At 51.6% G+C, this 14,004-nt stretch overlaps 6 protein-coding genes across 6 annotated transcripts; 3 read left to right on the plus strand and 3 right to left on the minus strand.

Annotated features, from left to right (window-relative positions):
* Window positions 1-254: 254 nt before the first annotated feature.
* On the minus strand, window positions 255-2,108 carry N7477_001475 (RibD family protein; the record flags this gene model as incomplete). The annotated part of the gene is made up of 1 exon (XM_056963138.1): window positions 255-2,108. The coding sequence occupies one exon, from the start codon at window positions 2,106-2,108 to the stop codon at window positions 255-257; it is 1,854 nt and encodes a 617-aa protein (XP_056826057.1).
* Window positions 2,109-2,610: 502 nt separating this feature from the next.
* nic96 (linker nucleoporin NIC96) lies at window positions 2,611-6,036 on the minus strand (the record flags this gene model as incomplete). The annotated part of the gene is made up of 5 exons (XM_056963139.1): window positions 2,611-2,937; window positions 2,995-3,755; window positions 3,818-4,799; window positions 4,854-5,517; window positions 5,582-6,036. Coding segments are annotated over 5 exons (3,189 nt in total), but the record flags the coding sequence as incomplete, so codon positions are not given.
* A 417-nt stretch (window positions 6,037-6,453) lies between these two features.
* N7477_001477 (cytochrome c oxidase assembly protein COX16) lies at window positions 6,454-6,923 on the plus strand (the record flags this gene model as incomplete). The annotated part of the gene is made up of 2 exons (XM_056963140.1): window positions 6,454-6,777; window positions 6,843-6,923. 2 exons carry the CDS (start codon window positions 6,454-6,456, stop codon window positions 6,921-6,923), a joined length of 405 nt encoding a protein of 134 aa, XP_056826059.1.
* Window positions 6,924-8,009: 1,086 nt separating this feature from the next.
* ptpA (uncharacterized protein) lies at window positions 8,010-10,365 on the plus strand (the record flags this gene model as incomplete). Its single annotated transcript, XM_056963141.1, has 3 exons — window positions 8,010-8,529; window positions 8,575-9,569; window positions 9,625-10,365. 3 exons carry the CDS (start codon window positions 8,010-8,012, stop codon window positions 10,363-10,365), a joined length of 2,256 nt encoding a protein of 751 aa, XP_056826060.1.
* Window positions 10,366-11,107: 742 nt separating this feature from the next.
* On the plus strand, window positions 11,108-12,842 carry N7477_001479 (F-box domain protein; the record flags this gene model as incomplete). Its single annotated transcript, XM_056963142.1, has 2 exons — window positions 11,108-11,933; window positions 11,980-12,842. The coding sequence occupies 2 exons, from the start codon at window positions 11,108-11,110 to the stop codon at window positions 12,840-12,842; spliced, it is 1,689 nt and encodes a 562-aa protein (XP_056826061.1).
* A 200-nt stretch (window positions 12,843-13,042) lies between these two features.
* Window positions 13,043-13,668, minus strand: N7477_001480 (uncharacterized protein; the record flags this gene model as incomplete). The annotated part of the gene is made up of 2 exons (XM_056963143.1): window positions 13,043-13,112; window positions 13,178-13,668. The coding sequence occupies 2 exons, from the start codon at window positions 13,666-13,668 to the stop codon at window positions 13,043-13,045; spliced, it is 561 nt and encodes a 186-aa protein (XP_056826062.1).
* Between the last annotated feature and the right edge of the window lie 336 nt (window positions 13,669-14,004).

Here is a 14,004-nt window from a genome sequence, read left to right on the forward strand (position 1 = left end):
GGAATGTAACGGAGGAATTTCGGGTGGGAAAGGGTGGGAAGGGAAGACGCGACAAGACAAAGGGAAGCGCCACGGCAGGGAAAAAAAGAAAAGGTAAATAAAGAACAATGCGGCATTCCCGGCCACCCGAGACTAGGAAGCTCCCAAGTTGAACCTCGCCAACTTTGGACAGTCTGGATTATTATAGTTGTAAGTTGAATTTAATCTTTATCATTTCTCATTACATGAACAATTCCGAAACCTCGATCAGACAATCATGGGTTGTCTTGTGCGCGGATCTTACCACACATGATGACGTTTTGGCCTAACGGCGTCCACTTCACATCGCGTGGATTCAAAGCGGCATTGGGTTTACCTTCTTGGTCCAGTTTGGAATCGGGACTGACCCCGACACCTCCGCGACCGAGATAAGTTGGAGCCACAGTGACGATAATCGAGTCGATGAAGTTCGTGTACTCCGGGTTGAGTAGTTCGCTCAGAACGGTGCCACCCCCTTCAATCATGACGCTCTTGATACCCTCCGAAGCCAAGGCTCGGAGGACGGCTTCCCACCGCAGGCGCCAATGCTGGTTATATTCCACAATCCGCAGGAAGTCTCCACCGTAACCTTTAAGCATCATCAACCTCTGCGGGTTGATCTGAGCTCCAGGTGACACCACCACCCACGGCGCTTTTCCTTTCCCTTCCACGGCTGTTCGTAGCATTCGACATTCCGGGTGAATAGGCCAACGGCCCATGGGGTCGACAACTACCGGGCGTGGTTGCCACATCCTTCCCAGTCCGCCAAATCCTCCAGCTCCTTCGAGGCGGCAGTTCAGTCCCGGGTTATCTGCAAGAACGGTGCCGACGCCAATGAGAATCGCGTCGTGGCGAGAGCGCAGGTAATGGGTCATCAATTTGGCCTCTGGTCCAGATAATACCGTCTGCATCCCGGGGCATAGTGAGATCTTCGAGTCCATCGAAGACGCATAGGAGAGTGTAACATGGGGAAACTCGCGTTTCTCGGAATGGTCGGGAAGATAGGGCTGAAGGAAGTCGAGGGAGAATTGGGGGAAAGATAGAGTATCTGGGGGCAGCAGGCGGGATGACCTGGACTGAGCGGGCTTCTGTAGATTGGCGTCATTGCTACTATCTGCATTCTGAGACTTCACAATCCCGTGTCCTTTCTGGTATTCGTAGCCCTCGTGAGGAACAAGCTTCACTTCCGGGTTTTGAATGCGCCACTTGGCAGAGACGTTGCGCACGTCCGTCACGGTGAGGAACCGACCTCCTGCTTCCTGAAGCTTATCCGGTTCCTCTTGAAATTTGGTGAAGATCGATGAGGGCAGATAGCCTTTCACAGATTCCTTCCTCGCAAATTCCATAAGTCCAGAATTGCGCTTCACTCGGTCAATGTAGTCGAGGTCGTGAGAGTGGACACTGCTACTCCCCGGAGTTCTCGCGATCGTGACCGTTGAGTAGGCGCCTTCAAACCGAACAACTTTGATCTGGAAGTTGCACATACCCCCTTCTCGTACACGTTTCTTGCGGGGACGTTTTCCTTCTGGTAGGGGACGTGTATCGGAAGTGCGATGTGTCGGACGTCGTAACCGGCACATATAGTAATCGGTGGTACAGTGGCCTTCCTTGCTTGCGTTTGACCTCTGCTTCACCCATACATTATCAATAAATGGCCAGTATGTCTCGAATTCCTCGAGGCTGATTTCAATCGGATCTCGGCATTCGAACAAGACTCTGCGAATTCTAGACAGATTTGGTGGGTTGTTGAACATAGTAGGGGCAGAATCCGCATTGACGCCCCAAGCCCTCGGCCGGACTTCGCTTGTTTCACGGGATGCATCGTGAATGGGGGAATCGTAGACTTCGCTCTGTCGAGCTTGTTTCTCAAGCGCGCCAAACAAGTTCATGGGAGGCGTGGTACCCTCGGCCTGTGGAGGGTCGCTTTCCATCATATCCTCTCGCGCGAGCTCCTGCACATATTCGGCCCCGTTGTCTCCATTTTCCGATCCATCTCTCGTTCGTCCGTCTTCGTGTTGTGGGGAAGCAGAGCCACTCGTCGATGCCATCGCCGGCGGGCTCGAGGTCGACGCGCGAGAGACATGATTCATGTTGTGCAAGAACCAGCCACACGCCGGGATAAATCAGCGGAATCCCGATCGTGAGTGCTGGAACATCTGGGCAAATGCGCACTCCATCAGTGGTCAAGACGAATGTGGAAATGGCGGAGGAGCTATGTGATCTCGAACAAATCCCCAGAGGCTTGGCACACGCGGCACGCATCCGCGAAAATCGTGTGGAGACGATTCTTGCATTTTATGTTGCCGTATAACTTATGTTGCTATTGATATTTATTTTCATGCCTTCATTACTATGTTCAAGATGAAAGCTCGATTACCAGCAGTCCTGATCGGAATTAACGTCAAACTTTGACCCGTCGTGCCCAAAGCAAATACTTTATCTGAAGCTAGTTGGGCCGCGGAGCCCATTCGAGGTATTGTGTTTCCTTCGAACAAGTGAAAGATTGCCAGGTGAGCACAGTCATACATGGCGAATCAAGCATCAAATACTGTATTATCGAAGAAAGGTACATGAAGAGAGCTCATCTGCAATCTAATATGCACCAATGTCTGCCCCAGCGCGGGCGAGTGCCTCGTAGACCTTTGGCGGGAGTTTGTACTTAACCATTCCAGAAAAGACCATGAGGTCTTTCGCCATACTCAACAACTGCTCTGAAAATCCGTGGTGCATATCAGTCTCATAGGGCCCCGAGACTTGTTTATGACGCTCCTGGCCAATGCATGCAATACTCCACATGATGACATGTCCAATATTGCGGGATATGATCTCCGGGAAAGACGAGAATGCCTGAGCAGCACTGCGAATATACGGCATCGAGCCTTGAGCTTGCAATGGGAGGACCCCCAGTCGATCAATGTGCTGTACAACATATTAGCTTGGGGGACCCGGATGACTTGGAGTGAAGAGAACACTTACATCGAGTGCCGGCGCCCATCTACCTGCTTCAACCTCCATCTTAGCTTCCATCATGCGAAGGAGGAGCCCACAAGCGTCTCGATTAATCTGACGGATCTTGTCGAAGTACATCTGGTTGGAATTATAGAGACCAATCATGTTCTTGCCCAGGATGACGGGATCGTCCACGGTGGTCAAGCTAAGACTGCTTCCGGGTGCCACAGTGTCTGCTTGAGTCTGCTCGACTCTCGGTCGGAGAGGTTGCAGCTTCGGCATGGTTCCTCCCAGCTCAATTGCGATGGCATCCGACAGCGCCCGGTTCACAATATCGATCACACGATCGTAGTTCTCAGCCAAGTGATACAAAAGCACTGCATCGGTGATCAAGCCTTTGTCGTCTGCCACGCCCGCGGCCTGAATAGTGATATTTTTCAGGAAGTCTTGCTGATCCACTAAGTTGATCAGATCGAGGCGCTGCTCGATGGCGCCCTTGATCCTGGTACCGTTTGCATGAATGTCGCCCAACAGCTTGGCGAAATCCCTCGTCTCGAGGATGAACTCTCGCAAGGCCTCATGACAAACTGATGACTGAGACTTGCCTAGAGCGCCCGGTAGATCCGCGTTGAGACAGATCAAGGCAAAATAGTCAATGGCAGCTTCAACATTGCCAGTGCGGAACTCTCGAGTGTATTGAGTGATGAGATACCCGAAATTAATCTGAGGGTATTGTTTCACTGTGAAAGAAACTGTTGAAAACGAGAAGAAGAAGGCGAAGTCAGTTTCTCAAGTCCTGAAGCTTGGAAGCTCAACAGCTTGTGAAAAGGGACATAGTGGAGTTGCTTACGAATTTCTTCACCAGAAGCGTAGAAGTCTGACACACGCAGGAGACCATAGTACGCCAATGCGACCGCGAAATGGACTGCAGTGACTGGCGAATAAGTTCCTAGATAGGCCACAGCCTGCTCAAACATTCCTCCCAAGATCTGGAGCATGAAAAAAGTTCCATATCCGCCAGGTCCATCCTGATTCTTGTTGAAGTGCCTATGTCCAATTTCAGTAATATCGGTCTGAATGTCTTCCAAACCAAATACGTCGCCGGCTACCTCCTCAGAGCGATCATCCTCTCGAGCAAGACTGAATTGCAACCACATGAAATCCTCAACGGTCTGGTTCACACCATCCAAGCGGCGGCGGGAGAGGTCGCAGCGGCCAATGATCTTGTAACAAATCATCCGATAGGGGTCAATGGTGTTGTCAGGCGCATTTCGTAAACGCTGCTGGTACTCGCCATTGATCTTCTGCTGCAAATCCCGAGGAAGTCGTCTGTTTTGAGCATAGGTCGTCATATAGGTCACGAACTTGTGATCCAAAGACCGGAACCCGGGATCTTGGCTCACGTACTCGGCCGCCTCGGTGACAAAGCCGCACCGAAGGAGGCAGAAGATAAGGATCCAGCAATAGTCTTGCCCGACCATCTGCAATTCCATTCCATCGGGAGCAAGGTCTTTTCTCGCGGCACGAACGCGGATGTATGCTCGAATCTTGTTGATCACGGTCGGGATACCACCTAGTTGTGCCTCGCGCGGGTTTTTAGAGATGACACTCTCCACCTCCTGGAAGAATGTATGTTCCAGATATCCCCTTGAGCCTTCAATAATCTGCCTCCTCAGCTTGGTTCCAATTTGACCTTTGGATGACTCTTCCAGATAATCAGAGGCAAACTGCCGTTCCTTCACAGCACTCGGGTCAGAAGTGCTGGTCGTAACCGGATTCTCATGAATGATTCGGATCAAAGCCTGATAAGCATCGAAGAGCTGCCGAGGTGCCTGCACGATGTGATTAGCGACATTAGGTCAAGGCGAGAAATTGAGGAGTCTTACATCACCGCCGTCCTGCAGTTCAACCTGCGCGAATTCATGGAGGATGGGATATGCTTGCCCTTGTAGCCGAGCCACGTTCAAACTCTGAACCTTTTCTGCGTAGTTACCCATCTTCTCCCGCAAGAAGCGGAGATCGGGTGGCGGTGCAGCCAGCCCTTCACTTCGATCCGAGGGGTCCTCGAAGAGTTGTCGACTGGCCGGACCAGTTCCTGGTGTACCGATAACGGACTTTTCCAAAGCAGAGCGACCAAAAATACTGCGGCGGGATGCAGCTGAAGGCCCGTGGCTTTGACTAGCGCCCGCTTGTTTAAATTGTTTGGCCGATCGACCAAAGGCTCCCCGGCTTGCCGACCTCATGTCTCCTGCGGCAGATTCATCCTTTTGGGAGAGTCCAAAGTGCTGGAAGATCTTCCGACGTTGGTCCTCCCAGTCCATCTCCACTTTCTCTTCCAAGAAGGTATCGAAATCTCTCTGGGCCCTGGAGAGACTTTCCGCAATCATCACCTGGCGGCCACGTTGCTGAATATTTCTCAGAAACCTCTGATTATCAGGGTCGAAACTCTCAGTCTCTCTTGTTACGGCCAAAGATGCCTGGGGATCCAGAGAGCGGAGGTCTCGTAACGCCCGACCAGGGGAGATGCCAGAAGATGCGAGTAGGTAGCGACTGTATTTGACCGAAGTAGGAAGTTAGTAAAAAAATGAATGCCAGTGTGAGGATGCCAACTCACGCCTTTGTACCGTTCTGCTGAGGATCTTGGTTACCCGACGTGCCCAGCTCCCTTGCCTTTCTTCGGATATCATCAAGACCCAATTGCAGACTGGGAACTTCCTCGAAGTTTCCGTTACCATTTTGGCCAGCATTAGATAATGGTCGCTTCTTCCCGCGCTCCAATAAGCTATTGAAAAACGCTGGCTGTGTGGCCTGGGCGGAAACTCGTCCTTGAGGCAACCCGGAGGCATTCTGGGTCTGCCCAAGCATAGAAGATTGGGCAGGTTGCTGCTGAGACTGAGGCTGAGTTTGGGTTTTATTGAAAAGAGAAGAGGTCTGCGCAGCCTGAGGAGCTGCAGCAGATGTAGCTCCAAATGCACTTGTCGCATTACCTGATCCGAACAAGCTAGTGGATTGGGAGGTCGAGCTCCCAAGGCCACTCCCACCGAAAAGAGACCCCATTTTGGAGGCTATGCTATATCTTGGGTACAATCACGTGTATCGTGAGTTTCGAGGTGCAAGAGCGTGTTGCCGGGGAGGGAGAAAAAAAGAGAACGTTTGCGCGCGCGATTGAGGGGGATGAGGGCGAAGGTTCCAGACAGGAAAGCAAAGATGTCAGGTTCAATGTGAGAAGCCACAATGAGGATTGACCTCTGCAAACTGGTCCCAGGACGCAAGAAACTTGAAAGGGACTGACGAAGCTCAAGCTATGCGAGCCCAAACAATTCAGTCCCGGCCGCCGGAACATTGATCTTCCGCAGATCCCGGGGCGTTGGCCCATTCTACTTGTCTGGCCCAGGTTCTTTTCTTGGTCTACGGTGACGCATTTCGTTCACTTTCCCTGCACGGCAGCCTTTTGCTATCTGACGTGTTTGCATTGTGAGAATAAAAATGCCTGCATTTCAGTCCAAAACTTTCCGTCGGGCCCCTACGGCATCGTCTTCGCTGGGAGAACGGATAGGCGCGTTGTATCGAGCAAGACTTTCTCAGCACCCTTTCCTCCTCTTCGGACTTCCGTTCATTGCCGTAATCGTCGCCGGCTCCTTCGTGCTGACTCCTGCGGCGGCTTTGCGATACGAGCGTTACGATCGGAAAGTCCAGCAAGTCAGTCAAGACGAGGCCTTCAAACTTGGTCTCAAGGGACCCGATGGAGAAGAGGGAATCAAGCGAAACCCACGGCGAAGAGTTGTTGGCGATGAGCGTGAGGAATATTATGTAGGCAGATTTCCCAGCCTATGAGCTACAACCGAGATTGGGTGAATTACTGACCATGCTTGCAGAGGCTGATGGCCAAGGACTTGGACGACTGGGAACAAAAACGAGTACAGAGATTCAAGGGTGAGCCGGATGGGAGGATATAAAACGGGACGCCGTGTAGCAATCGAGTAGCGGATTGTATCAAGACCGTTTGATTACGCGCGTCACACCTCTCCGGCGCTCGCTTCGCACTTGTATCAAAACAGTCCAACCTCCAGGCTAAACTCATCACCATGGCCGACGTCAAGAGTGGCTTTGGAAAGTATGTTTGATGGGTAATAAGGATAGGAGCGCTTGGGTCACTAGCGTTTGCGGCGAGCGCACTCATCGCAGTGGCCTACGATCATACTGCTCAACCCCGGTTTTTCCATGGGCCGTCATGTTGACGTGTGTTTGTGGAGAGCCAGGGGGGATCCGCGTGACTTGAATGCCGGCCCCAAACGATTGAAGTGATTGTCCTGGGAGGGCCGGTGCCATCATTATGAACCCAGGTCGTTGAACTTGTCTTTGACAGATATGGCCTTGGAACCTGCCTTGACAGATCTGGTAGGGAGCGAGGGAGGTCGTAGATCGTCTACGCCTCTTCGCCTGTACATATATGATTCACTTGTAAACAGAAAAAAAAAAGAAAGCATTGTGACTTGAAGATTCGACCTATTTATATCCCCCGGCTGGTCGACTACCTAGATGGATGTTTGGGCGATTTTGTGGGATACAGTAGAAAACAGTGAACAAGAACTTCAATGAAAAGTCACGAAAATGCGAACGAAACTGTTCCATGTTCAAGGAACATGCTCTCTTACAATCCACCGGATCTGAGAAAGGTTGGAAAGCATAGAGCCAGGGACATAGTCATCTAGTGAACCGAGGGTTGGAACCCGTGATCCCCACACATAACGTCATGCGGTTCTCGAAGCCCCGATTTCATAATCATGGAATGACACCACCGATTCTTCTGATATCAGGTTCTCTCCCCTTCATTGGTCGCGGCTTTGGCTGGACCCTTTTCGCCTGCCTCTTTTTTCCCCCTCTCTTCGACCATCGACTAGATTCCATCTAACTGACGTCAGTCGGCTTACCCTGTCTTTCAATCTCTACCTTTATATTGCAATTGTGCCTCGTCCCGATGGTGTCCTGATCCGATCTTGATCCGATCTTGTTTCCCATAAGTCACTCGTATCGCGGTGGCCATGACGGGTGGGCGATCGCCTTCTTCACCATGGGTGCAGAGTGCACAGGGAAGTTCCCGCGACAGAACTGCACCCTTTCATCCAACTTTATCTCCATCCAACCCTGGCATGCAATCCAGTGGTGAACGTCCCAGTCCCAACTACTTCGGCATCGCAGTTGATAACTCCAACCCATCCACCTCGAGCCCGGGTCTGCATACACAAAAGAACTGGGGCTCATTACCACGAGCACATTCGGCCCTTCCCAGCCCAAAACTCCATCTATATTCACAAGAGTCGGTGTCAGAAGGTCTGGTCAATTTGTTGAGAACAGAGTCCAAGGTCGACAAGGGACGCCGAGAATCGGCGTTTCAAGGCCGTCCTTCGCATGGTTCTTCGAACGGTGATGGCCAGACGGCCTCAACGGGGTTGGATCATACTGATTCTCCCGGAAAAATCATTGAGGCCACGAGCCGAGCACAAGAACACTCCAACGGGTGTGGGCCAACGATGACGGAGACCACAGCCGCCTCACCGCAAAGTAGGTCCTCTTTCGCCCTGAAATTTTTAACAAGGATCTAATTAGTTGCTCGAAAAGCTACTTTACCCGGGTCATCTCAGTGGATCTCTGACGAGCAGTGCGCTCACCTACTTCAAAGCTCTCCGCAAGATATTCTGTTGCTGGATGTTCGCCCATACGCCCATTTTTCGCAGGCCAACATACATGGATCCTTGAATCTCTGCATCCCTACCACTCTTCTCAAACGTCGCTCTTTCGATACCCAAAAGCTTGCAGCCACATTCACAAGCGACGCTGATAAGAAAAATTTCGCTCGCTGGAAGGAATGTAAAACAATCATCGTCTATGATGCAGCCACCGCTGACGTCAAAGACGCTGGACCGCTCCTGAATGTGATTAACAAGTTTCATGCAGAGGACTGGAAAGGTCAAGGACTGATCTTGCAAAATGGCTTCAAGGGCTTCTCTGAACGATTTCCTCGATTGATCCACCGGCCTCAGTTGCGGACGGAAGTTTCTCCCCAGAAACGTTCTCCAATGAGCCTTGATATTCACTCTATTGCTCCTGTCGTTGGCGGATGTGCTCTTCCGGATTCATCTTCCGCGGCCAACCCGTTCTTTGGTAATATCCGTCAGAACATGGATCTCATGGGAGGCGTTGGACAGATCCCTCTGAAAGTTCCAGATCATTTGTCTGAAGCTAAGAGACAGGATCTTCCGCCTTGGCTGCGAGAAGCTGCCGACATCAAGGATCAGGGCCGAATAGTCTCAGAGAGGTTTCTGGACCTAGAAAAGAGAGAGTTGAACCGGATGAAACAAGCATTGACGTACGAAGGAAACTCAGCTGTGGCTGGCGGCGCCTCCAAAAAGTACCGCGTCGCCGGTATTGAAAAAGGCACTAAGAATCGCTATAACGATATCTATCCCTTCGATCATACCCGAGTTAGGCTAGAGGGGATCCCATCGGGTGCTTGTGACTATGTGAACGCCAATCATATTCAGGCAGAGCTTAGCAACCGACGGTACATTGCCACCCAGGCCCCTGTGCCCGACACATTCAATGTAAGTATCCTCCACCCCTATTTTCAACTAGCGCCGCTAACACGACGCCCATCAGGACTTTTGGCGTGTAGTATGGGAGCAAGATGTCCGACTTATTGTTTCGCTGACCGCCGAGCTCGAGCGAGGGCAAGTGAAATGTCATCCCTTCTGGAGATCTGGAGACTATGGGCCTTTCAAGGTCAAGGCTTACTCGGAGAGGTTCATTCACGTCGAGTCCAAAGGTCGGTCAACCGATCCTACGGCGAAGAGGCCTTTGCCATCGGATGCGCCGCCACAAAGTACCGACTCCTCCAACGAGAATCCCGTCATCATCGTGCGACACTTCAGTCTCTGTCACACTTCTTTCCCCTTCCAGCCACTTCGGGATATCACGCAGCTTCAATACCCTTACTGGCCCGACTTCGGGACCACTTCACAGCCCACTCACCTACTCAATTTGATTGAGCAATGCAACAAAGTTATTCGCTCCACCAGCACTCGAAGCTTTGGGAGTCAGGATGCAGAGCCGAGTGGCCAGCGGCCAATCCTTGTCCATTGTAGTGCGGGCTGTGGTCGCACCGGCACCTTCTGCACAGTTGATAGTGTGCTAGACATACTGAAGAGACAGCGGTCGCAGAGCGCCGGCACTGATGAATTGTCTGAATTGACTCGTGATGCCAGCTTGGACCTGATATCGAAAACAGTTGAGGATTTTCGAACCCAGAGGCCTAGTATGGTACAGAATCTCAGTCAATTTGTTCTTTGTTATGAAAGCGTCCTCGAATGGCTTGTCTCTCAGACAGACAAGAGCGGATGATGTCGAACCCCCCTAAACGATAGCAGATACCCCTATTTATTTCGACTCATACTCTTCATTGCATTTGTTGGAGTTCGGGCTTGGGCAGGTCGTTGGATAGATGCATCAAAGCAAACGATATTCTGCGTCTCTTCAATTTACTTCTCCCCAACTTCGTAGAAGAAAGATCAGCAAAATTTCCCAAGTCTTTCCTTTGACCAGCGCCAGGTGGGAAACACACGTGCGAATTCAGCCAAAGCACGGCATCTTCCTCCGCTATCTCTGATGGTGTGAAAAAGAAGTACGAACTAGAAAAGGCAACGCACATCTGAATAGAGCTGACTTGCACCTGCACGCTTGGAAGCAAACATTTGCTGTTAACTATGATAGGCTCAGGCTTTCCTCAATGCTGTATCGACTCCCAAGTGCCCGAGGAAGAACGGTCGCACTAAAAACACAAAGTTGTTCTCAAATAGCGTGAGCGGCAGAGTCGGAGGTGATGACCTGTACTGAGGATTACTTCCAGCTGCTTCGATCAGGGTCTTATAGCCCATTTCCTAGTCTAAGGTACCTTCAGGCTGCCAGATGAAGGCAATCCTCGACTTCCAGGTCTATGTAGGTGGAGATCTGGCTCGGCATGAAGTCCATGGGCTCCACTAGTCAGGTTTCTGCCTACGATCCAAGGCAACAGGGGCGCGTGCGCCATAAAACCCGACTCTATAAACCCCATGAGTATCTCCCGCAATTCTCAGACAATTGCGAGATGCTTCTCACCCTTCCCGTCGAGCTGGTCCGGCTAATTCTTCGAAGCTGCGATCCTCCGTCCTACCTGCAGACGGCCTTTTGCAACCGCCTTCTTTTCGGCATTGCATCACAGAGCCGTGATCTGGTCCTCCATCAGTTGCATCAGAGCCCCGGTCGGAATGATGGCGTCGAGTCTCTTACCACAGATGAGCTGTTCCGAAACCTGATGTTCCGAGCCTGTCGGGAGTTGTTTGGTATTGAACATGATGGAGATCGCAAGCTGTTCAATTTCCAAGGCCAAGTGATTGACGGCCGAGCATCAACACTAGGAACTGTAGGGACGCAGGGCCAAGCGCTGCTTGCCTTCCAAGGCCACGGGACAGTCTATCTTCTCACGGTAGGTGATCAAGGCTTGAGCCTAAGATGTCGAGTCGAGTCGCCTGCGAAGCGCTTTGGAGCCGTCCAGGTCCTTCATACCGCCTTTGATCCTCACGGTATTTATGTACTTCATCGAGTCAAACCATTCATTGATCGAGATTTGGACACCGAGCATCCTTTCGTCAAACGTGCTTTGGAATCCAATGCCCATGGGAACATGTTCCTGTCCTACCATGCACTGGGTTCCACGACGCAAGCCATCCGGCTCTATGCCTTTCCTAACCACCAAGATTACGAGCCTCTTGCTCTGGCTGTCCACGAGGGAAAGTTTGCCATATCGTGGCAACACTTGAATCATTCCCATGACCATCAAGTGGTACATTACGATGTGTCTTACGGAAACTATGACAGAGAGGGTGAGGACGACAAGCTGGAGAGCCGAGGAATGGGTGGTCCTCAAATCATCTGTTCGTTTCAACCTCATTCCAAGAGGTTGCATACTGACGTTACTAGGTTCTCCCTACGATTCTTACGTCCTCACAGAGGTGAACGACGAGGGGCCTAGCGACGCCGCACTGGAAGGAAATGGACCAACTGTGAAGTTGGCCTTCAACGATCGAGGCTACCAAATGCTTCACTATTACAGAGCTCATACACTCTATAGCTCTTTTCAAAGAATCCGCTTTCTCCCGGGGATGGGCGAATACCCTGGCGTGCGCGACAATGCATGTAACGTGCAGTTTTCGGACTCACTCACTTTGAATTTCTCAATCGGAATACCCTTTTTCGGTACCCATCAGCCCGATGCCGAGACTCAGGGGCTTCGTTGTCGTTGGAAATACCTCGCACTAGGGATTGCGACTCACAGGGTGGAACATTGGACCATAGCATGCCTGCTAAAGTCCGAAGCGGCCTGTATGGCTATGACCTGTGGGCATGTCCTGAACCTTGACCGTGGGAGACGGTATGACTCTTGGAAGATCATGGCACAGCTTGGAGGATTCCAAGAATCGAGCACTTCGCACGGATCTCTCATTGCCGCCTCGGCTCGCGGCACGCGTATCGCCATTGCTAGCTGGAAGACTGTTCACATCTGGTCATTGGAGCCGAACGTGGTGATCGAAGGCGAGGACGACTTCTACCCGGAATCGTGGCAATCACCCTACGGCTTCCCGGAATTGAAGCCCGCCACAGTCCAACTCGAGGCCGTTTGCCACCAACTGCAGTTCACGGATAAAGAAGACGAGCTCGTTGCCATCACTGACCGAGGGCTTCTGGTCATGAGTCTCAGGCTCAACGGGAAGGGACTACGGGTGGTTCATACTCAAAGAGATTGGATCGTGGATGAGGAGATCGGGCAAACTGTAGCTAGATGATTAAGGAAGCCGGCGAGGGACCTCGAAAGCAGAGGGATCCCTTTGATTCGTCTCTAGACATGGAGACCGCATGATACCAATTGCATAGCGTTGCTTTCGATCAAATTGCATCTCTCGTGATATACCTCCTCCGCGAATATCAGAAAAGGGATATTGAAGATCGAGGGCATTTAGTATGTAATATTTTCTCAAAGCTGGCTTTATGACGAACCCCTCTCTGCACTACCAGACATGCTCAAGAATGCGATGATCAAGAAGACCCACCAGTACCTATGCGAATGATTCACGTGAGTCTAGGAACGTATGGTTCATAGGCGGGGGTTGGGGGATTTTACTTCTGCAAGAATGACTTCTCCACCACCTCCTCTGTCTTCTCACCATCGGGGTTGACAACGACTGGGCGATTCAAATAGGGTTGAGCGCCGGCCTGACTCGACACTAGCTCCACTTGAGGGGTGGTGGCCTTGAATCCTGTTCCCGAGGCTACCGAGACATGGTACACATCGTTGGCGGGACCGAGGTGAAGTCGCAGGGTTGGTCGGTCTTCACCAATTAACGAGGCAACTGAGACGAGGCTTCCGATCCACTGCTTCGGATTGGTGGGAGTCGACGTGTAGAGGCCAACTCGAACAAGGCCGTCGCGGGTATCGGTGGGTGGGTGATAGGACACCAGCTCGGACTTCAACAAGGCCGGATCGTAGGCGACACGGGCGAGAACAGATGGTTTGGCAGCTCCCACGGGCCAGTAGTATATATCAGTCGAGATGTCGGCAATGACGGAGACGATCAGGAACGCGAGGGCGCCCAGGAGAGCAAAGAGACGCATGGTTGTGGAGGAGAAACGGAAGCTCATTCTTTCGAACTGCCAGCTTTCTGTTTTGCCCCGAGCGGTGGACCCTTCGACTCCACTCCTTTGTATACTTCACTTTCTACAGCCTGGGATGGCTCCTAGCTAGAGATCACCTAGGCTTTGTCTCTGGTGCTTCACAGTGGCACTATCCGTGCATTTTTGGCATCAGGCACGCTCGGTTCAGACTGTACAGGGATCACAGACCAAAGGAATCGGTCATCTCTGCTCCGCGTTCCCCACAGGCGTTCCATGCTGTCATCTCCCTGGCGAAATCCAATGTTTCCCAATTGGTTTGCCCCTCCATCCTTTCCA

The sequence above is a fragment of the Penicillium maclennaniae genome, assembly GCF_028827695.1.
Source record: "Penicillium maclennaniae strain IBT 15551 chromosome Unknown utg000002l:1.0-2354659.0:1.0-2356205.0, whole genome shotgun sequence".
In the NCBI taxonomy this organism is placed as follows: domain Eukaryota; kingdom Fungi; phylum Ascomycota; class Eurotiomycetes; order Eurotiales; family Aspergillaceae; genus Penicillium; species Penicillium maclennaniae.